The sequence below is a fragment of the Centruroides vittatus genome, unplaced genomic scaffold (assembly GCF_030686945.1).
Source record: "Centruroides vittatus isolate TY-2023 unplaced genomic scaffold, ASM3068694v2 contig_352, whole genome shotgun sequence".
Taxonomy (NCBI): Eukaryota; Metazoa; Arthropoda; class Arachnida; order Scorpiones; family Buthidae; genus Centruroides; species Centruroides vittatus.
In genome coordinates, this window is record NW_027122175.1 from 538,203 (window position 1) to 560,258 (window position 22,056).

Genomic DNA, 22,056 nt, shown 5'->3' on the forward strand with positions numbered 1-22,056 from the left:
TAAATCTTGTGAAGAGCTTTATAAAAGTATGTGATTTTTCTAGTAAATGCTCGGATTGACCCTCACTAGACGTATCTTTCGTAAGCGATACGTGACGATCCTGCTCGAAATATCGATCAAATAAATGTTAAAGACACAAAATTCAGGATGAAAATATTAAAAATTCGATTAAAGAATGCAAGAAATACTTTAAATTTAACCGATCTTTAAAGGAAATTAGTGTAAATTAAACATTAATTCACTAAATAATCGGCAAGTTAACAGTAGATGTCCGTCATTAAAAGGAGACACGGTCATTGCTCGTAGTCTGCCGGGAAAATAAAATGCCTAATCGAGTTTCAGGCAGTAGAAGAGATATGACGTCAAGAATAGTCGTGCCCCGAACATGTGACCCGTTCCCAGACAACAAATTGAGCGCGACAGCCTCCATCTCTAGCAGGGTTAATGTCGCTTTTCCTACTCTGTCAACAAACACGATAAGTCTCCGAAAGACTCCTTCACAAGATGCTCAGAAGAGAAGAGGAGGAGGAGGAGGAAGAGGAGGAAGAGGAGGAGGAAGGAAAAAAATCATCAGAAGCGGAAACTCGGCACATTACCATTTCTGCTAGGAGTCGACCTTTCGCTTCTTCTGAAGTAACTATATCCACCAATATCGATTGCTGCAGTCTGGGGTGTTTCTCCAACGCTTAATCTTCTTCTGTTATGTAGTATGTTTTTCAAATTGCATCCATTATCATACGGGACAACTTTCCTCGTGCGATTATGCAGTTGTTTGGAGTGTAAACGTGCCATTTATACAACGAGAAAAATCCCGTTTTTTTATGGCCTCGTAAATCCGAGTAACGCTTCCACACTCGTTTAGTCAAGGTTAAGTTACTTTTTTTAGACACGTGAAGGATCATTTTATATTAAAAAAGGGGAGAAGATCGTCGTTAATTTGACGGATAACACCGTCGTATGCAACAAACAAAAGGTAAAGGAGCAACGGAAACCCTGGGGGTTTGGTATTTAACCTGGAGGTTGAAGGCTGCGCGTGCTGAGTAACGTACGTGGAAAGGGAGATGAAACATTGAGGACTGTATCTGCAACCCTAAAAGAGGAAATGGTATACATTTCCTGTTTCTGGCACAGATGAAACGAGTGAAAAGCGACATTAAGTCTCGGAAGTCAGATTGTAACAAAATACGTTACGTTTTCTGATACCAGGAAGTTGTAAAATGTTACTGCTATTTCAATTTATTTTTCCCGCTAAAGTGGGACAATTAGCAACACTGTTGTCAATAGCAGGTGTATAAGCTATTGCCACTCAAAATCTTTTCATTATTATACTCAAATTTATCCAGAGAATAGGATAATTATCATTCGATATCATTTTCCAATTACCCACCTGCAAAACCTGAAATTTTATAAGAGTCACGGTTACAACTCTCGTCATCGTCCTCCGCATCACCCAATCCAAAAATTCCAGAGTTTATTTTAATTTATTTGGATAAGTTAAGAGTGAGGTGGATGCGAATTGCCGAAATCGCTCCTTCGGATAATTTAATCCCAATTTGAGTCCCGAATTAATAAATTTTTGGGAAGAATTATCTGGAAAATGCATTCGAAGGTCCAGAGAACGAACTGGAAGCGACTTTATACAGAGGAGAATTAATTTAAATCGCTTTAATGGCTTAAAAATTCTAAATTTTATATCTGTACTTTCGTTTAATTAAGTTTATATTGTTTTAACTTTATTACATTATCTTAAGATTAGGAAATCTTAAGAACAATCCCTGCTCTGGGGTAGAGCAGTGTGAAGTTCCAGCCTAAACTACACACTGCTTTACTATAGAACAGGAGTAGAGATGCTTACAAAAGATAAGATAACTTCATCCCTGCTATATGATAGAAGAAGATACAGTTCTGTTCAATCTTCTATATCTTTATTATAGAAGTTGGAACAGAACTCTTCTCTCTCTCTCTCTCATAAGAGAAAGCAACATCGTTCTCCTCATCATCTTTTTCCAAGAATTAAGTTAGAACAGATTCCAGCTGTATAATATACATAAATATATATAAAAGCGGTCAAATTTTCTTTAAAAACGTCACTCTCGAACAGAAAAAAACCGAAAAAGTTAATTTAAATTCATTTTACTTACGAATAAAAACGTAGAAAAATTAATTTAACGATACAAACACGAATGATTTCAGGAAGGATCATGGATACGAAGGAGGAAAAATTGGAAAATTAATAACTTCCCTTAAAAAAGGGGGAGGGAGAAAACAAAATTGATGAAAGAATAAAGTAGCAAACGGCATTGGCAACAGGACAAGAAGAAGAAGAGAGAAAAAAGAAAAAAAGATGAAGTGGAAGTATTGGCGTCTAGCAGAAGAGGGGAGGAGGTAAAGCATAGGAGTGGCTAATGATAACAAGAGTGGCGCTATTGGTGGATTGGCGGATCGAAAGCCGGGTCAAAGAGGAAGTAACAGAAACTATGTGTTGGGGCGGGCAAAATTGATTATAGCGCCGACGTCCAAAACTTGTGTGTAAGTTTGTATGGCGTCGAGATACGGCTATCCAGCAGGGCATGGCCTACTGTATAATGGGTCTGAGTGCCGCTCTGCAAATTGCGGAAGTCGCCTGCAGGAAGCGGCGCTATGACCAGATCCCGTGCTTCTGGATTTACAGCGTAGTTGCATTATAAACAGGGCTGGTCCGTAACGGAGCGTGACGCCTCGTGCGTGATTAATATAAGCCGTCACGGTCTTTCACGTGTCGAAATTTTCGTCTCTCTCTCTCTCTTTTCCCCCCTTCTACGTTTCGTTTAAGCTGGAGAGAAGCGAAAACCTCAACAGATCTTTAAAAATGGTTAATTCAATTCATTTTTTAAATATTGTTTAGGTGATTTAATTGCGTTAAGGGGGGTAGAATGGCGCTCTTTTGTTCTATGTGGAGAAGAAGCGGCTTATAGAGGTGTAAACTGATTAAAAAATAGGCTTTAGGAAATCCAATTCTTATTCTAATTTAAGAAATTCCAACTTAGAAAAAGTGGCTTATAGAGGTATAGACTAAACAGTATGCTGTAGGTGTACGAATTTAAGTAAAATTGTAGAGTTTTTCTTATTTTCTCGGCTTTATTTAGAGGAGAAAGTGTTTCAACCGCTAGAGTTTAATGTAGGAGGGACGTCGCTCTTACGGCTTTGTTACGGTGGAAAAGTATTGATTGTTCTAATTATTTTATCATATTTTGTGTGGAACGATTTAGAATTTTCGCAGAACTCGTTTATGATGGGGTTGTCGTAGATAATACCTGCATATTTGGGTTTATTCTTCAGAAAGTCAGTAAAATGTAGTGGAAAGTGATGCTGATCAGTAACCAGCATCTTCCTCTTTTCTTATAGAGAAGATGAAGATAAGTGGCTTCTACTCAATAACGTACTCTTATCTTAGTAATTTACATAAATAATGTAAAAAAGGGCCAATTTTCACGAAAATATAACGAAATGCGTATTAAAATGAACTTATATCGATTAATTTAGTTTGAATTTTGCGATATTCTGCGAATCGATGCTTAGGATTTTTCACAAATTCTCGACCAAATTCAAGCTTAAATTCTAATTAAATAAAGAAAATTTCCAGCATTTACCGCATAAAAATTTACTAATTTTATTCAGACTGACATTTAATATTATTTATTTATTTATTTTAAGGTGAATCTTGTAGTATGATGCAGCCGAATCGGAACGAATCGTGTATCAAAACATACGATTTTTACAGTTTTAATTCTATTAAATTAGAATAATAACGCTAAAGATCGATCGATTTTCATGTATTTTATCATTAATTCACCATTCATTTGACTAGAAACTCTTAGAACGTTCATAAAGCGACTCATATTCAGCCAATCCCACGTCTCCATCATAGAAAACCACGGAGGAAAGTTAACTAAAATATGATATTAATCAACCTACATCCCATAGTAACTGTTTGGAGATAGTCTTTCTGGTGTCACGTTACTCCATCACAGCAACTGGATAAGTTATCAAGATGTGTCACGCATGCTATAATACAATATATCAGAATGGCCCTCCCTCTTTACGACACGCTACTGGATCTATACGAGTCACCATCATGGCCAAAACAGCAGTTTATCCCCAATAATAAATCCAGGAAGGGTCTAAGAGGAGAGGGGGTCTGGTGTAAATGAAGAAAGTAGAGAGAATTAACTGTTTAAAACTATTAATTATACGTGCCTTAATTACTAGAGGCACACGATAAGGGAGTTTCACGACCGGAATGGAGCATTGTTCTAGAAGAAGATGCCAGGAAGTAAGAAACAAGACGTGGTAAATAAGTTAACGCTTCCTCTTTTAACATACTTTGACACAGACTTTTGTTATCTCCTGGGCGTTGCTGCACACCTTTTCTGTTTGAAGTGCTATCTTCGAGTGCCATCAGACCATGCTGCTAAGTTATTAAAAGGTTGATTTACTGTTTACTTCTTGTCTTATCCCCCTTTGTTTTAGTGTGTGGCTTGGGTTTATGCGATGGACGTCGCTATTTTGATTTCTTTTTATTTTATTTTTCGAGAGTTAAAGAGTTCATAACTGCAAAATCTTCTATCTTTATTGCGTGAAAGTGAAACTTTCTTCGAGATTTCTCCAGTAAATTCCGTATTCTAGTGGGTGAACATGCTAGATTTATTGTCATTTCGCCAATAAATACAATAAAATATTATAATTTATGGTATAAAAGTGATTTATTTTGTGATTTGTTCAATAAAAATTCACACGATCTTGCACTTTATGGTATAAAAGTGAAATTTTTTTTGATTTCACTAGTAAATTCCACAAAATATTGCATTTTATTATGTAAAGATGCAAGATTTATTGCTATTTATTTAATAAAAACCCGAAAATCCTGCATTTTTATTATATAAAAGTGAAAGGTTTTTAGCGATTTGACTAGCAAAATATACGAAAATCTTGCACTTTACTGCGTAAAGATGAAAGATTTTTGTCTTGCATCTCGCATACAGTAAAATGCAAGATTTTTTTTCTGATTTTTACTAATTAATTCGCTTTTATACAATAAAGTACAAGATTTGTTTGCAAATTGACTAATAAAAACCCCAACCATCTTATACTTTACTGTATAAACATGCAAGATTTTCATGAATTTATCATTGAAACTTGTTAAAGTTCCTCATAAAAATCAGGTTTTTGCACTGTTTAACACGTAGAATATTCTAAAAAACAGCAAATATGACTTCATTTTAAGTTTTTCGGGCTTTTAAATAACATTTTAGACACAAATTTAACATATTTTCCAGCTTTTTAAAACGATTTTCTTTAAAATTTGCATTACGAAAGCTTCATATTAACACATTTTATAAAGATAAGCTTAAACTACAGTTTAGGGCCCATCTTTTTTGGAATTATTATTCGATGGAGAAGAAAGGGCCTCTTATATGTTATAGCTTAAGGTCACGACACTTCTAAATCGAGCTCCGTAAGGCCTGCGTATATATGTATATATAATTATGTAGATCCAGATAGAGACAAGCCAATAGGGCCATATATCCGGGTCTTCGACGTAGAAAGCCCTAAATTTAATAATTTACATAAAATCTTGATACTAAAGCTACATAAATTAAAGTTTTTATCGATAAAGTGATGAAAAAAAATGTGTTTTATTTTGTTAATTTACAACATTCTTAAGGTTTCTTGAGAAGTATAAGGCCCTTTCTCGGGTTTTACACATATTATAGGGCCTAAGAAAACGTTAAAAAGCATATTTTTTAACGTTTAAAACGTTAAATTTGAATTAATTTAGATAATAGAAAATATCGAACGTTTTTCGGCATTAAATGACAAGAAAAATAGCTTAAATATTTTCTCAATTTTCTCATATTTAACAGTTTTAAACGTTAAAAATACGTTTAGCGGTGCTTCAATACTGAATATTTTTATTTATTTATTAAATAGAGTAAAATTTTTAATTTTATGCAAATTCTCAACATTTGTAGACATTTTTCCAACAAGAAAATACGTTTAAAATGTTTTTCGTAACATTTTAAAGTACTTTTCCCAGCAAAAATACTTTAAAAACGTTCTATTGGCATTTTTCAACTCAAAAATACTTTAAAAACCGTTTTTTCCCAACATTTTTACAGACTTTTCCCAACACAAAGATATGTTTAAAGCGTTTTCCCAACGTATTTTCAACAAAGAGACTATTTTTGAAACGTTTCTTAACGTTTTCACAGTATTATTTAACACAAAAGTATCATTCAAAATAATTTTCTAGCATTTTTTCAGCATTTATTCAACACGAAAATAACTTTAAAGCAATTTTTACCAACGAAAAATTGCATCTTCTAAACGTTTTTCCAGAATCTTCCCATCACCAATCAAGACAAAACAACTTAAATGTATCCTTTCCAGCATTTTTTCTAACAAAAATTAGCATCTCTAAACGCTTCTCCATCATCCTCCCATCACCCCTCGACACAAAAAACACCATCCAAAATATAAAACAATCCATCCTCTCGCTTTACCCAACCCGAAAACGTCTCGAGAAACGTTTTTCCAACGTTTTAAAGAAAATTTCAGAAAGAAATTACAAACAAAAATCAAAGTCATTACTCGTTTCTCGCTCTATAAACATCGCTTCCTTTCGGAAAATCTGCAATTTTAATAGGAAAAATCCTCCATTAAGGAGGTATATTTGATATGCAAATTTAATGATTTTAATTATTTGCCAGGACAGAATAAGAGGGTGGAGGAGGAGGAGGAGGGGGAAGGAAGAAAAGAAGAAGTTTTTCGCTTCTCTACACTTTATCCCTTTACTCAGATTTAATTAAGAATATTCCGATACACTTGCCATCTAATTAAATCGCATTGAACTAAACTTCTAAGTACATTACCACATTCTGCTACACATTAACTGCACATTAAACATCGCAGAAGTGGAAATGGGTTTAGGGTTTTCACTATAATTACTGTAACTGGCAATAGAACGGGGCGATAAAGTTGGAGAGCAGACATAATTGTCATTAAAGCATCGCATCGTTTCTCTTCCTCCTCCTGCTCTTCCTCCTCCGCCTCCTCCTCATCCCATGATCTTTCCACCATCTTTAAATGCTATTTTTTCCATTTTCCATCCACAGATTTATTATCCAAGTATTATTTATTTATAAACTTAGAAGAAAATCAGAAATTTCATTAGTTTTACTTGAATTATTTATCGCGGGATTTGTTATTTATATGTTAATAACCAGTAGAAACAGCTGTTCTTGGAGGCAGGTGCTTGTAAGAGGAGAGTAAATGAGATCTCTACTGCCGGCGGGGGGGCTTTTTCGAAAGGTCAAAGGTCTTTTTACCTTTCTATCTACGTTATAGTTTCGCACAGAGACGATTTACAAACTAGCTTACTGACAGATCTCCAACGGAGTTAATCATTCGGGGAGCCACGTTTCATCTTAAATTAAGCGTTACTGATTAATTTAACCAAACAATTGGTAAGCGTCGATGGTAAAATGCAACCTTGAGCATCCATGAAACAATAATTTAATGTATTATAAGTAATAATTTAGAATATGTCAAGATGTGAAGAATTTCGGATAAAATGTAAAATTTTATAAAATATACGCTATAAATCTTATCAAATTAATAAATATATTAAATTTCGCAACTTGTGCTACTTAAAATATATAAAATTTTGTCTATTTTATTAGATTTAGCGTATCTATCGACGTAAACAGATGCCATTCCCAACTACTCAAACTTACGAATTGTCGTAACATTATGAAAAGGGTTCGCGATCTACAGGTTGGGAAATTATGTGTAATGCAGTTATTTATAAGACTGTATTAAATTTTAAAATATAGTAATGTGTAAATATACGCTCTTATTAATTTATAACTGATTATTGCTGAAATATTAAATTAGAGCTTGTTAAAATCGCAAATATAAGGTAAAACCTACCTTTAGACACGATAAAATAATGTTTTATAGGATATAATTTGAGTTTCGGAAGATTTTTTATAGAGAAATTTATGTAAAATTTAACAAAAATTAATAAAATTTAGAATTTGTTAATTAATTTTAGGTTTTTTCCACATTTTCCTGCATATTAACTCGAGATTTAGTGTAAGAAAGTGATGCTCAGATGAGTTTGACTGATGCAAACATTTGACTTTAATTTAATATTTTTTAAAGATTTAATTATATTTAAAATGAAAATTAATCTCTTAAATAGCATAATTTATCATTTATAACAAGAGATAATCTGCAGTAACGCTCTAAACTGCGTAACATTACAGTTAAGCATAACTGATCTTGGTTTATAGCTTCATAATCGTATCAAAAGCTGTTAAATTTCATTCAGGATAATGAGATAAATTAATATTATATTACAAGATTACTTATATTATTTTATAATATAATACACAATTAAATATATGTAAATATATTAGTAATAAAGATGAGCAAGTTACTCACTTATCGTCTAAATCGATTAAATTTAAGAAAGTATCAATGATAATTAATCAGATCTCTGTAAAATTAGGCAATTTAATTATATATAATCGATAATAAAGCCAAACAATACGCTATAATTCGATAAATAAAAAAATACAACTGAAATAATCAACCAATAGATCGCGAGCCCTTTAGGTAATGTTAAACAATTTAGAAAATTGTAACGTTGAGAAGCTCCTCAATTTACCTGTATATCGGAGTTAAAACATGTTTATATTTTGTAAAATCTTGTAATTTTAAAATTTATAAATTTAATTAGATTAGTTTCCCGAAAATGCTAAAAGTTAGCATTTTTTAACGTTTAAATGTATCTTCATCTTTCATCAAAAGATGCGGAGGAAGTTCAATATTTCTTAGGTATAAATCTTATTTAAGTCATAATAAACTGCTTAATATTTAAGGGTATATTTTATTTGTTTTATTTAATATATAAGCGGTTATAATTCATGGAGTTATATTACGTTTCATGTTAAGAGTCACACGAAACAGGGTCACATTTATCGACCCATTTTCTAGGTTAGCTATTAATTCACCATCTTATTTTTATAAAGTTGTTCACGATATGTTTCCTGTTAAACAATATTTACACCTAACTAAAGATAAGGTGAAAGTTAATGCATATGTAATTTTATTAAAGGACTTTTTATAATTGAAAAGTTAAAAAAAAAAAAAAAGAATTTTATCGGGTAAACTGCTTAATTTTAACAAAATTAATTACAAAATATCCCTTAAAAGTTAATATATTTTACTTGTTTAAGGCTTTAATTCTTTTAAGTAGAATATAAGAGAGTGGGTGTGATGCGGGATGCGGATGAAGGATGCTGAGCTGGATGGAGACGGATGGAGAGGAGCACTATTGTGTATAATATTCTATATAAAGGAAGTTGATTCATCATTATTATCATTATCATTATTAAATTTACTTATTTATACATTTTAAATAAGTATAATGATATATTTTCTCCCTCATTCTCCATTCTCATCTTTTGTGTGGATTTTGCTAATTATGTAACCAAAATGCGGATTTTAAGCATAGAAAAATCTTATTTTTTTAGAATTTATCAATGACGGGAGTGTTTTATGACGTCTACATTAATATACTTTGTTTGTAAACTAATTAATTATTAAATAATTCACAATTTATTAAGCCACAAAGAATTCCTAATTAAATCTAAAAATTTATGAAAAATACGCCATAAATCGTATATAATTACAAAATATACCAAACTCGACACTTTATTTTGCTTAAGACATATAAAAATCTATTCATATTTTGATTTAAATTAGTTAAAATTTAAAGTAAAATATTATATTTCAACCTTTTAGTTGTCTGAATTGTCGTAACATTATCTTAAGAGCTCGCGATCTACTAGTTGGGAATATATAGAAAAAATTGATTAGCTGTTCGGTAAATGAACTGAATTCAGATATTTATAAGATTATTTTCATATCTTTGGCTGCTGTCAATTATGGCTTATTGATTGTTTAAGTAATTATTCATAAATTATGGAAAAACCTGTCAAAATTGTCTTTACATAATGTTATAAGAATTATTTATGTGCATAAATTGATTATGATTCTCTTTTGTAAGCAGTAAAAATATAAAATAGAATTTATTTCATAAATTCTATTAATTCTTTTAATAATAATTTCATTTAGTAAGCAATTTTCTTGGTAAATTATTTAAATATTTATGATAAAAATTCTCTTATAAGCATTTATTTATTTCCTTTTTTTTTTTTTACCAAAAAAGGGATAAATAGTTAATTAAAGAAGTATTTATAATTTTCTTATGTTAATTATAAAAACATAGAAAATATATGAAAAGATATTAAGGATGATCCACCAAATTTTATAAATATCATCCACATCCTAACATTAGTTAGGGAATTAGAATTTGGAAGGATGTTCAGATGTGAAGGATTTAGAGGAGAAAATGTGGAGAGTTTAGAGGATAAAATGTGAAGAATTTAAAGAAGAAGATGAAAGGATTTAGAGAAGATGTAGAGTACTTAGAGGAGATAATGCGGAGGAATATGATGTGGATAGAAATCCATTGCTCAAATTTTATTGAATTTAACCATTAAATTTGTAAAACTAATAATTTAATAAAATAAAATAGAAAAGATTGATATAATTTTTATATTTTTAGCATAAATTTTCGTGGTTTTTCAACAGAAAAATGCCTTTTTTTTTCATCGTTAGTTTTCTCTCAAATATTAACTTCAAAGATAATTTAATTACAGAAAATGTACAATTACCATTTTACTAGAAGATATTTTATGTATATTTAATAATAAAACATCTTAAAAGCTTTAATCTATAAAATTTTTATTACATTTAAAATTAAATTACAATATATGAGTGTTGATTTTTGTAGGAAAATATGTTTAATATAACGAGGAATGTTTTGATTTTTGGCTATTTCTATGAAGATATTAAAGGAAAAAATGTAAAAGATTTCAATCTAGATACTAGATTTTCTTTAAAACTGGATTAATAACGAAAATATAGATTTCTAGAATATCCTAGAAGATAAAAGGTCGCTAAATTAATTAATTTCTTCGTATTTATTACCACGTAATACTGTTACACAATAAACTTACATAATAAAAAAAGGAAATTAATTTTGTGTATAAAAAATTTTTGGTTCTATTATTAAAAAAATGGGAATTAAAAATTAATAATTAATATATATTATTAAATAACAAATACAAAAACTATATCTGACCGAGAACTGAATTAAAATAATTTTTTTAAATATAAATTAAGCAGAAAAATATCATTTAATCGAATAAAAAATAATAGTTTTATAAGAAAACAATAAAAAAATATTAATTTCTTTGGTTTTTCGCGCTGTGCACGAACCAAACTCGACCTTTACCGTGTATAACGCGCACTAACGCAACTCGCACGATACGAATTAAATTAAAATTATAAATAAAGTTATGAATTGAATGAAAAATAAAGGTTATCATTTCGTAAAAAAACGTTATTTATCCACTCCTTTAGCATTAATTTTCGCGGCATTGATAACGTTTTCTCTCTCCCCCCTCCGATCGATAAACTAAAACACAGCTCTTACGTCATTATGGTTAATTTCGGAGGCTCCTCCTACACCATCGCGGTACGCCCCGCGTCACGTGACCAGGCCACCATTAGTTCCGTTAGGGACTCCGTTATCGTAATGGATAGAAATTAATACTATATTATCACACACTAATTAATGATCTAGAACCCAGTCTGACATCATCGTTTAGTTGTCTAACTAATTTGGGAATGCGTTACGAGATACGTTAATTGTGAGAAGAATAAATGATTTAAAGCATCTTTACGAGTTTTAGTTTTAGGTTTAAAATCATATTTTTTTTAAAAAAAATTTATACTTCCTTTATTTGGCTTGTTTAATAAAGTTAAAGAAATGGACCAATCGGGGTGGAGTTCTTATTCAATTTAAGATTTTATATTATTGTAATCGATGTATCGATCGATATTATTGGCGCGTGAATTATTATTACATTTTTGTTATTTTTTCACTTATTTAGTGATTATAAAGTTAAAATATATTAATTATTTAATGGTTAATTTATAATTTACGATTAATTAAATGTTTTAAGTTTTTAATTGGAGAATTTAAAGCTTTATTAGCTTTCCAAAGCCGCTTGATAATAACGTAAATAAATAAATAAATAAATATATATATATATAAATTAAAGGTTTAAATTAAATTTTAAACAATCTTAAGTTAAAAACGTTCTTTAAAAAATTAATAATATTTTAATTTCATTCTTTATAAAATAAAAAAAACTGACCAATCGCAGTAAAGCTCTTATTGAAATTACGATCGTATATCATTGGCATTGATGTATGGATCGATAATATTGGTGAGTGAATAAATATGTTATTTTATATTATTTTTTTAAATATTTACAAATTATAAAAAGCTTAAAATATTTGAAATTAAATCGTTCAATGATTTAATTTATAAATTATAATTATTTCAATGTTATGCGCTTTAAATCAAGAAATTTATACTTATATCTTTGTAACGTGTTCTGTGGTTAAAGTGAGGTTTATAGTTTGAAATAACGTAAAAATGGTAATAAATTATGCAGTTTTTAAATGCTTATTATGCAAAAGAAGTGCTGTAATTAACGAATGTGAAGTGTAATGTAACAGAAAATCGATTTCTATCAAAAACACGATTTTTATACAAGAAAATGGTGAAAGGTTAATCTAAAATTTGAAAAAAAAATAAATACATAATAAAGTAGAAAAGATTTGTATATTTTATTCAATTTTCAGCATAATTTTCGTGATTTTTCAAAAGAAAAACGCCTTTCTTCGCTGTTAATCTTCGCTCAAACCTAAGCTTTAAAGAGAATTTAATTTTAGAAAATCTCCGAATTTTAATTAAAAAAGTAACTATTTTAATAAACCACACTTTAAATTTACGCAAAAAAACTAATTTACGAGAAAAAAATCAAATTTTCCTAACGCTTCATCTTAAAATTCAAATCAACCAATAGCAACGACGCTTCTAAAAATCGTCCAATTAATTAAAGTAAATAATTGAAATTACAATGGTGGTGATTGGTTGAACGTGTTTACTATAACTAGAAACGTTCGACGCTATTGGCTATTGTTTACTCGAGAAGAAGATTCAAAAGGAAATGAAGGAAAGTCATCCTTCCCATGATGACTCGGGCGTTGTTGTGCTGCCCCCTAGCGTCACAGACCTGTGAATAATGGTCTGGCACTGACATCTGATTTTTCTCCGGAAGCGAGGGACAGGAACTGGGGAAATGGAGCCGAGGAAGCATACACCCATCAATCATCTATGACGACTTTCATTCTTTACTTCACTTGTTCTATAGTTTTCCTGATAACTTCAACATTTTCTCTTCATTATTTCTTAACTTTAACCACCTGACTATAATGCCATTGATTCAATTCCTTTCCTTTTCCTTTTTTTTTCGCGAAAATTATGAATTTTCACTCAAGTTAAATTTCTTTAGCTCTTTTAATTATTTAAATAAAATTTTTTAAAAATTTAAAAATGTAGTAATATTAAATAAATTATATTACTAGAATATTTTATCAAATATTTGAATAATAAAAAAAATCCTTGCATTATTTCGGGAATATTTTAAAAAATATGCTGCTGCCATCTGTTGGCATTAATTCTAATTAATAGCTAAATTTTAATTTTAAATCGATAATTATTTATGTTATTTTATATATAAACCTTTCAAATAATAAAAGTTTTAAATATAAACAGATTTTTCTAAATAAAATTTAAAAATTTTGAAGATTTTTAAACTTTTTGAAAGTTTTTGTATTATTTATAATTCCCCCCCCCATTTGGATTCTTATTCAGTTTTGAGTGGATAAAGTGGCATTTCATTCATTAATGAGTAATTACTTGTCGGCAAATTAATGTATAGATAATACATTATCCATCAGTCAAGGCTGGATGAACTGAATGAATAATTGCAAGAATGAATAATGATTTCATCAACAACTTATTTACTTTGATTCTGATTTGATAAACGAATTCATTAATTATGACTTATTTTATTTTAATAAATTTCATAATATTTAAATTTGTAATTTTGACATTATTATTATTAATTTTAAAATATTTTTCGGAAAATAAAATTTAAAGAATATCGCCATCTATCGGGAAAAAACGACAACAACCGATTTTTTCGTTATTACGTAGAAAGCGCTCTCTTGCGTTCGTAATTTAAAAATGATTTTTATAACGAACTTTTTTTTATTTTTTAAATTTGTAAATATATTTTAGTTGTAATTATAATTTATTTTATTATAATAAAAAAATTGAAGTATTTATTTTAATAAAAAAAATTAATATATCTTTTGGTATTTAAAATTCGTCACGTGGTTTTAATCTAATTTCGAATGGAGTGCATGATTTGTTGTGTTTAAGGCCGCAAATTTAGCAATGTAGAAAATATATTCATCACAGCTTCAATGTTAAATCAATATAGCATACAGTTGTCGACTTTAGTGATGATGATTAGTCGGCGATCGGGATGATAGATCGCACATTTCCTGTTGCTCAACACATTTATTGTGATTCGTGTGCCACGCTCCGGCTTCACCAGCAATGTACTTTATCTTGATAAATTTTAAGGATGAATTCACGAATTTAATTCCTGAATAAATTACAATTTTTTCCCCAGATTTTTCTCTCCGTTATCCACTTAATCATCAATCTGAGACTTCAAAAAGAACTTATATGCAATTTTTTTTTTTAAATATATAAAATTATTGCCAAAATATTTTTTTTAAACGTTAAGATGGATGATAAGGCTACGAAATAATGTTCGGTACTTAATGACTTTTATGTGGATAATTTATTATACGTGGGGGTTATATAAATTATAAATTTATTTTTAGTTTTTCAAGTAGAAAAATGAATTTTTTTAACTTATCTTAAACATTTTCTAATCATTTTTATAATGAATATTTTAATTTTCTATTTATTTTGCTGGTATTTTAATTAATTCAACTGATATTTGTACTTGTGTTGAACCTCCAATAATAGCCATTTCTAAACAGCGGCCATTTTTTTTTATGAACGTTTCTTTTCGGAGTGCCTACAAAACCTCCAAACAACGTCCAAGTTTTTGTGCTCCCATCGGTGGCCGTTGTTCAGAGATTTGACTGTATAATTTATTAAGTAAATTTAAAAAGTTTTTAAATCAAAGTTTAAAGAAAATGCATAGATTTATTCCAAACGTTTACATAAATGCAGAAAGAAAAGATACATTTAAACTTATCAAATAAAATTTAGGAATTTAATTAATAAAGTAATTTATTTTAAATTAATTTTAACGTTTAATTCTGTACTTTAAGTCAATAATTATGATCTTGTGATCATTACGAACACGTAATTAATTCTTATAACGAAGCTGGCTTTGTGTTAATCATCAGAAACAAAAGAAAACAGATTTATTTTTTTAATGACATCAAATTAGAGTTACTCAAGACTTATAATTATTGTAATTTATGGAATTATTCTTTCAAAAGAATCTTTTCTTTCGAACTAACTTCATTCATTATTTATTAAATCGCTATTGTTTAATCATTGACTAGTTAATTAAGGTAGCGATTTTCTTAGTTGTATGACAATATTTTAAGTTAATTTGCAAAAATAATTAGTTATTCAAACAAGGTCCTATTACAGGAAGATCATTAAACTGTTTGGCACAGGCCTCGCATTAACGGAGGCCTCAAAAATATTTATTATAAAATATTCATTCATATGTAAATATCTTTATTTTAGATGCTGTATTACCTTTTATTACATCTCATTTCACTCGATGCATGAGCTGTGATACACGGGGCCCTATAGGCTCGAGAGTTCTGAAAGGCCTCTTGAGAAGTTTTTGTTTTATTATACGATAGAGTTTCTACCGGATTAATTAAGTATTTTATTATAGAAAAGCCAATAAAACTATTTTTTTAAATAGGTAAGTAGGTATAAATTATGTCTATTATCTGGATTAATCACCTTTATGTATATGTAACATTTTGTATAAATATTGCGCCATGTTGAGTAAGACAAATTTGCGCTTTTTTTTAATGCTTTTTTTTTATTTTTGTAGCGAGAAAATGACGTGGCAATTTGTTTAATTAGGCATTACTCCACACAAAAAGAAAGCGGAAGTCATTTAAGTACAGATTTAATGTCAAAACTATGGATTTTGACGACGTTTTGCCACATATTGGTGGCTACGGTAGATACCAAATATTTTTCTTTTTGTTTATAGTAATTCCTTCGAATATTTTATCGGGGTTTGGATATATTAATTTTTTATTCGTATCTGGAATTCCCGATCATTGGTGTTTCGTTCCAGAATTACAGTTCCTACCGTTGGAATTGCAAAAAAATTTAAGTATACCGACGGAAGAGGTTGATGGAACCAGGAGTTACAGTAAATGCCTAATGTTTGATGTCAATTATACGCAAATTTTACAATATAATAATAATATCCGACGTAATTGGCCAAAAGTCAAATGCCGACACGGATGGATTTACGAGAGATCCGTCTACGACACCACGCTGATCTCCGAGGTGAGTTTATTATTAATATCTAATTGATCACATTATTTTAATTATTGGAATTCAATTTAAAATATTTTAAAATTATTTTTAAACTTAAATATAATTAAAATATAGTTTGAAAAGTGTTTATGAAGTAAATAAAATTAACCCTACTGATGCGCCTTTACTTTAAATAGCATCGAATTATTAATTAAGAAATTAAATTAATATTGATATATAGGGAGGTCATAAGAACTTTCCCTGATTACAAACATTTATTGTTCAAAAATTTCTCCAGTTAGAAACGCGATTTGTGGTACAATTTAGGCTGATTACTAGAGATTTTTTGCACATAGTGAAAGGTCTAAGTGACGTTGAATTGCGGTCAACAATATCAAAATGGCGCCTTTGAAGGAATAGCTCAATGTATTCTACGGTTTCACGAAACAAAAATCACCAATTATGGTTTAGTGAAACTTCAGAGAAGAGTACAAACGAGAACTAACAGATGCTAAAAGTATTAAATGTTGGTAAAGTGTGACATTTCTTTGCAGGATACCAACACTACCAATGTCTTTAAAATTTATATTTAATTTATAAATTTTATAAATTTTATAAAATTTATAAAATTTATAAAATTTAACCTTTAATGCTTTTGACAAAATTGCCAGGACAGTAATTGTAAATTCACGAAAATAAAAGACTATATAAGAATTATTTAATTTTAAATATATGTTCTCCAACTCAAATTAGTAGTGTCTTGCCCCTGTACTGTACATCATACTTTTTTTCTTAGCAATAGAGTCGTGCCGGTCATCTAACTCCTTTCAGGACAAAGTTTTAAATTGAAATAACGTAACTTTCGGTGAAAATCGGAAATTCATACATTATTAATCGAGGCCTCCTGCTCCTAAACATTTCAGATCCAGTCTCGACTTTCATATATCTAACTCCGTTCTTGAGATTAAGGAAGGACAGGCAGTGAGAATTTATGATCTATAATTTCTTCACATTGCAGCCCAAAAATCTTATTATGTCCTTTCTTACACCTCAAGAAATAACTTTTGTTTAGAATCTACTCCGTCGCTTTACCATAAAATTACAAAACTTTCCTCTGGTGACGGCACAAGTATAAATATAATAGCGAGGTTGAAGCCGAAGTTTTAAACGCGAAAACGTGTACGTCGAACGTTCAGCGCCGCTTTCCTGTAAGCCTAGAGGTTTGACAATGGCGTTCGGAATGTCGAGCATGATTCCACTGACTTTTCAAACGCCATTGTCAAACTTCTAGGCTTACAGGAAAGCAGCGCTGAACGTCCGACGTACACGTTTTCGCGTTTAAAACTTCGGCCTCGACCTCGCTAATATACATCTGATAAACGCTTCTGATAGTTTCCTTCCAAACTCTTCTCTGAAGTTTCACGAGCGATTTTGTTTCATGAAATCTCAGAACTCTCTGAGCTTTTTCTTTTAAAGGCGCCATTTTTATACTGGCGATTGCAACATCGTTTGGACCTTTCGATATGTGCAATATTACATTTGTATACATATTGCAGCAAATAAATCTCGACGATAATGAATGTCTAAGTTATAAATATATTTCAGTGATTGATATTTATGATAATATACAACTTTCAATAAACCGAATTCATTATTATTATTAAATGGTTTATTATTCATATAAAATATTATACTATTTTATGTGTATTCTTACTTATTTCCAGATGAATATTGTTTGCGATAGAAATTGGATGTCGACTCTTGCTAATTCTGCATATTATATCGGAGGAATCATAGGAAGTCTTTGGTTTGGTTATATGGGAGATAAGTATGCATTTTTTTTTTTTTTTTTTGTATATTCAGCAAATAATAAGTTAAGAAACATTACTAAAATGAAGTGTTAAGTTATTATATATTTGCTATTGTTGCGTATATTATATAGAGCATAAAGTCACATTTTCTGTCAACAGTAAACATTCTTTCGTATTTAGACACCATAATAAATAATGGATGCAATGAGACAAAACAGCAAAGGCAACAGCTGTTGCCTCTGCTATTTTGTCTCAAGGCATCCCTCAGGTCTCCGAAGATGCAATTTTGTCTGAAGGTATCTCTCAGGCAACAAGCTGTTGCCTGAGAGATCCAGCTATGAGTCTGGGTTCTAATTCTCACCATTCTGCAACTCTCATTGAGGGCCGGTCCCAACTCGTGATTGACATTGCAAAGGGTCCTCTTCCGATATAACTACATGAGATCCTGCAAATTAAGAAGTTTGAATGTGCGAATTTGCAAATTAGAAGTTGGGGTAGATTTTTGGGGGTTTTAAGTTATTTTTATTTTATAAAATCTATTGATAACCGCAGAGAATTTGTCATAATTTGCATGACTAATCATGACTAGAAATTAAAATTACCAGGAAGTACAGTACAATTGTTAATTGTTAGTAAACAATAAGCCAAACTAAATTTGAATTTATATATACTGTACATTTAATCTAATTTTCAATTATTTTATTAGTAAAATGACAATCATTTTCTATAGATGGGGTAGAAAACCGGCATACATTACAGCAGTCGTCTTCTACATAGGAGCCAGCGTTATATCTTGTTTTCCCACAAACTACGCTGCTTACATATTTTATCGGGGTCTGGTTGGTATTACGTTTCCTGCATTCTTTCAGATTCCTTTAGTAATCGGTGAGTAAGAATAATTACCAGAAACTCTTGTTAAGTTGCTCAAATTTTCATTTTTAATCTGGCATACTTCAATTCCAGTTATGGAAATCATGTCTCCAGATAAAAGAACAAGAGATGGAATGCTGAGCAATATATACTTTTCTGTAGGATTGGCACTGACTGCAGGGATTGCATATATTTTAAGAAATTGGTTTACCGTAGCTTTGGCAACCTCTCTACCATTGCTTTTCCTCTGTATCACGTTTTTGTAAGTTAGAATTTCGCCAATCTTCCAGTTTTTCTCGCACAATGCAAGTATCCTGATTGATATTAATTTTACAGTTTTGTTGCAGAATCACCCAGATGGTTAATTAGTAAAAATCGCTACGAAGAAGCCGAGAAAGTTGTTCAAAAAATCGCAAAGTATAACGGAACGAAAATCGAAAAAAATTTCTTAAAAATGCATTTGTTTTCAGGGAAAGATGAGGTTAATTAAATATCAATTTTATTAAGAAATGAGGTTAAATACAGCCCAAAAGTCAGTTAATTGTGCTTCTTGTAAGCATTTTTAACACCTTTTTCTAAGTGATAAATACGCAAATTCATTTACTACAATGATTAACTGACTTTTGGGCGACCCCGTATTAAGTAAACTGTGATTATAAACTAATTGAGTGATTAGAAATCGAATTTTCAGCCGAAGAACAGTTGAAAATATACAAAATTTTAATTTTTTAGAGGAAAGAAGCAAAAGAAGCAAATCACTCCTATTTAGATTTGTTTAGATACCCGACAATGAGGAAAAATTTCATTATCCTTACCATCGACTGCATTATCATAAGTCTAGCGTATCCGGTCCTCTCGTTTGGAGTTTCTTTATTGAATATCAACGAATATCTAGCATCTGCCACATCTTCGCTAGTGGAAATTCCAGGTATCATCTTCTCTTGGATAATTATGGAAAAAATTGGTCGAATGTGGTCCATGGTGGCAACAATGAGTTTGGGTGGACTCTCCTGTCTTTGCGTTTCACTCTTTTCTTTGGGTAAGATAAGCATCATTCTAGTAACCAAGATGCAATTAGAACTTCACGATGATCAATCGATGAGGTTCTAATCTCATTCCATAATACAGGGTGGCCTAAAGTCGGTTAAACATTGTAAAGGCTAATTTAATACTTTTTCGTTTCGAAACGATTTGGTTTCGATCGATGGAATTAGCCAAGAGGACCTCTTTGAGAAACTGTATTCTAATTACGCACGTGAAGTAAATTCCACGCGGCAGCCAATTGGTGAGGCACGAACCCACGACCAAACTGTGTTTGGATGTTTTATCCACTCAACCACTGGTGGGTAGTCTTTTAAAAGGGATTTCCCGTCTTTAATACGAAAATTAACACGTTTAACTGACTTCTGGACACCTTGTAATAGTTTAAAATTTAAATCTTTTAATCTTTTTTCTGGAAAAAACAACATATTTTTGAGTAAATGTTATGAAATTGAACAGTTCTTTACCATGAAAAAGCATTGACCTTTGTACAGAAATTACAGCCAATTTTGAAATTCTGATTATTTTCTATTTAGATTATGTTTGGACGATCAACATATTGACAAATTTGGGTAAATTCTTCATTTCCGGAGCTTGGGCTATCGTTTATATATACGGATGCGAGTTGTTTCCCACGGATCTACGTAATTCAGCCATTTCTGCCACCTCTCTCCTAGCAAATGCTGCTAGCATCGCATCTCCTTACGTCCTAATGCTTGTAAGTTAGGAAAACACTATTATTTCTTTCGTTAAGAGCTATAATGGATTAAATCTTTACGTTTATTTTGGTAGAAGAATGTGGATCAGATGTTACCTTTCGTCTTGGTGGGGGTTATATCGTTGATATCGGCTTTGTTAACATTACTCTTACCTGAGACTAAGGATAAGCATCTTCCTCAAACTATAACTGAAAGTGAAATGTTGCGAGTTGATTTACGCAAATTTTGCGATATTTATAAAAGTATAAAGTTACATTTTTAAGAAGATTTTGATCAATTTTCTTTTCGTGCGATAGTCGGAAATATTAAATATTTAATGAACAGGTCATAGATATGAACGAAAAAATTATATTTGTAATATTCCTATACAAATTAATTATTATTATATACGAGGTTTTGATTATTAATTATCAGGAATATAATTGGATTACATTTGCATCAATACGTTAATCACGAAAATTAAACGACGCAATGTATTATTATCGTTGTTGTTTGTATCAATATATGTTAATATGGCTTATTTTTCAATTATTTTAATTAGTAATTACAAAATTTTAAATTATTCTAACATAGTTTGATGTAGAGTATAACCTATAATTATTGATTTACTAAGAGGGTTGCTCAAAAAGTCATAAAACAAATTTTTTTCTCTCGTTTTCACTTCAAATACATTGCATTGTTATCTGGAACACTGGCTACCACAGGATTTTTTCAATATTCAATTATGTCCTTAGGCAGTCGACATACGAGAACGTGATGCTTTCGTGATATCATTCTGCAATTTATTATCTTGAGAGTAATAATTACCACTTTCGAAATCGTGTCAACAATTTTCTGAGTTAATAAAGAGAGTGATTCTAGTAGTTATGTTGCCAGGTTTTTAAATATTCTTATGCTGAAGAAGCATTTCAAGTAGATTCGTTCCCACAAGGGTGCGACAAAAATGCTTTTTTACGAAATTTTACCACGACAATGAAGATCCACATATAAGTGCACGAAAAGTCTTCATAAA

General features: G+C 30.4%; 1 protein-coding gene across 1 annotated transcript; it reads left to right on the forward strand.

The window, feature by feature from the left end:
* The first annotated feature begins 504 nt into the window (after positions 1–504).
* LOC136974691 (organic cation transporter 1-like) lies at positions 505–21,306 on the forward strand. The gene is made up of 9 exons (XM_067269633.1): positions 505–633; positions 16,164–16,295; positions 18,328–18,431; positions 19,145–19,299; positions 19,378–19,546; positions 19,621–19,765; positions 20,017–20,323; positions 20,862–21,043; positions 21,118–21,306. Exons 1-9 carry the CDS (start codon positions 505–507, stop codon positions 21,304–21,306), a joined length of 1,512 nt encoding a protein of 503 aa, XP_067125734.1.
* The last annotated feature ends 750 nt before the right edge of the window (positions 21,307–22,056 follow it).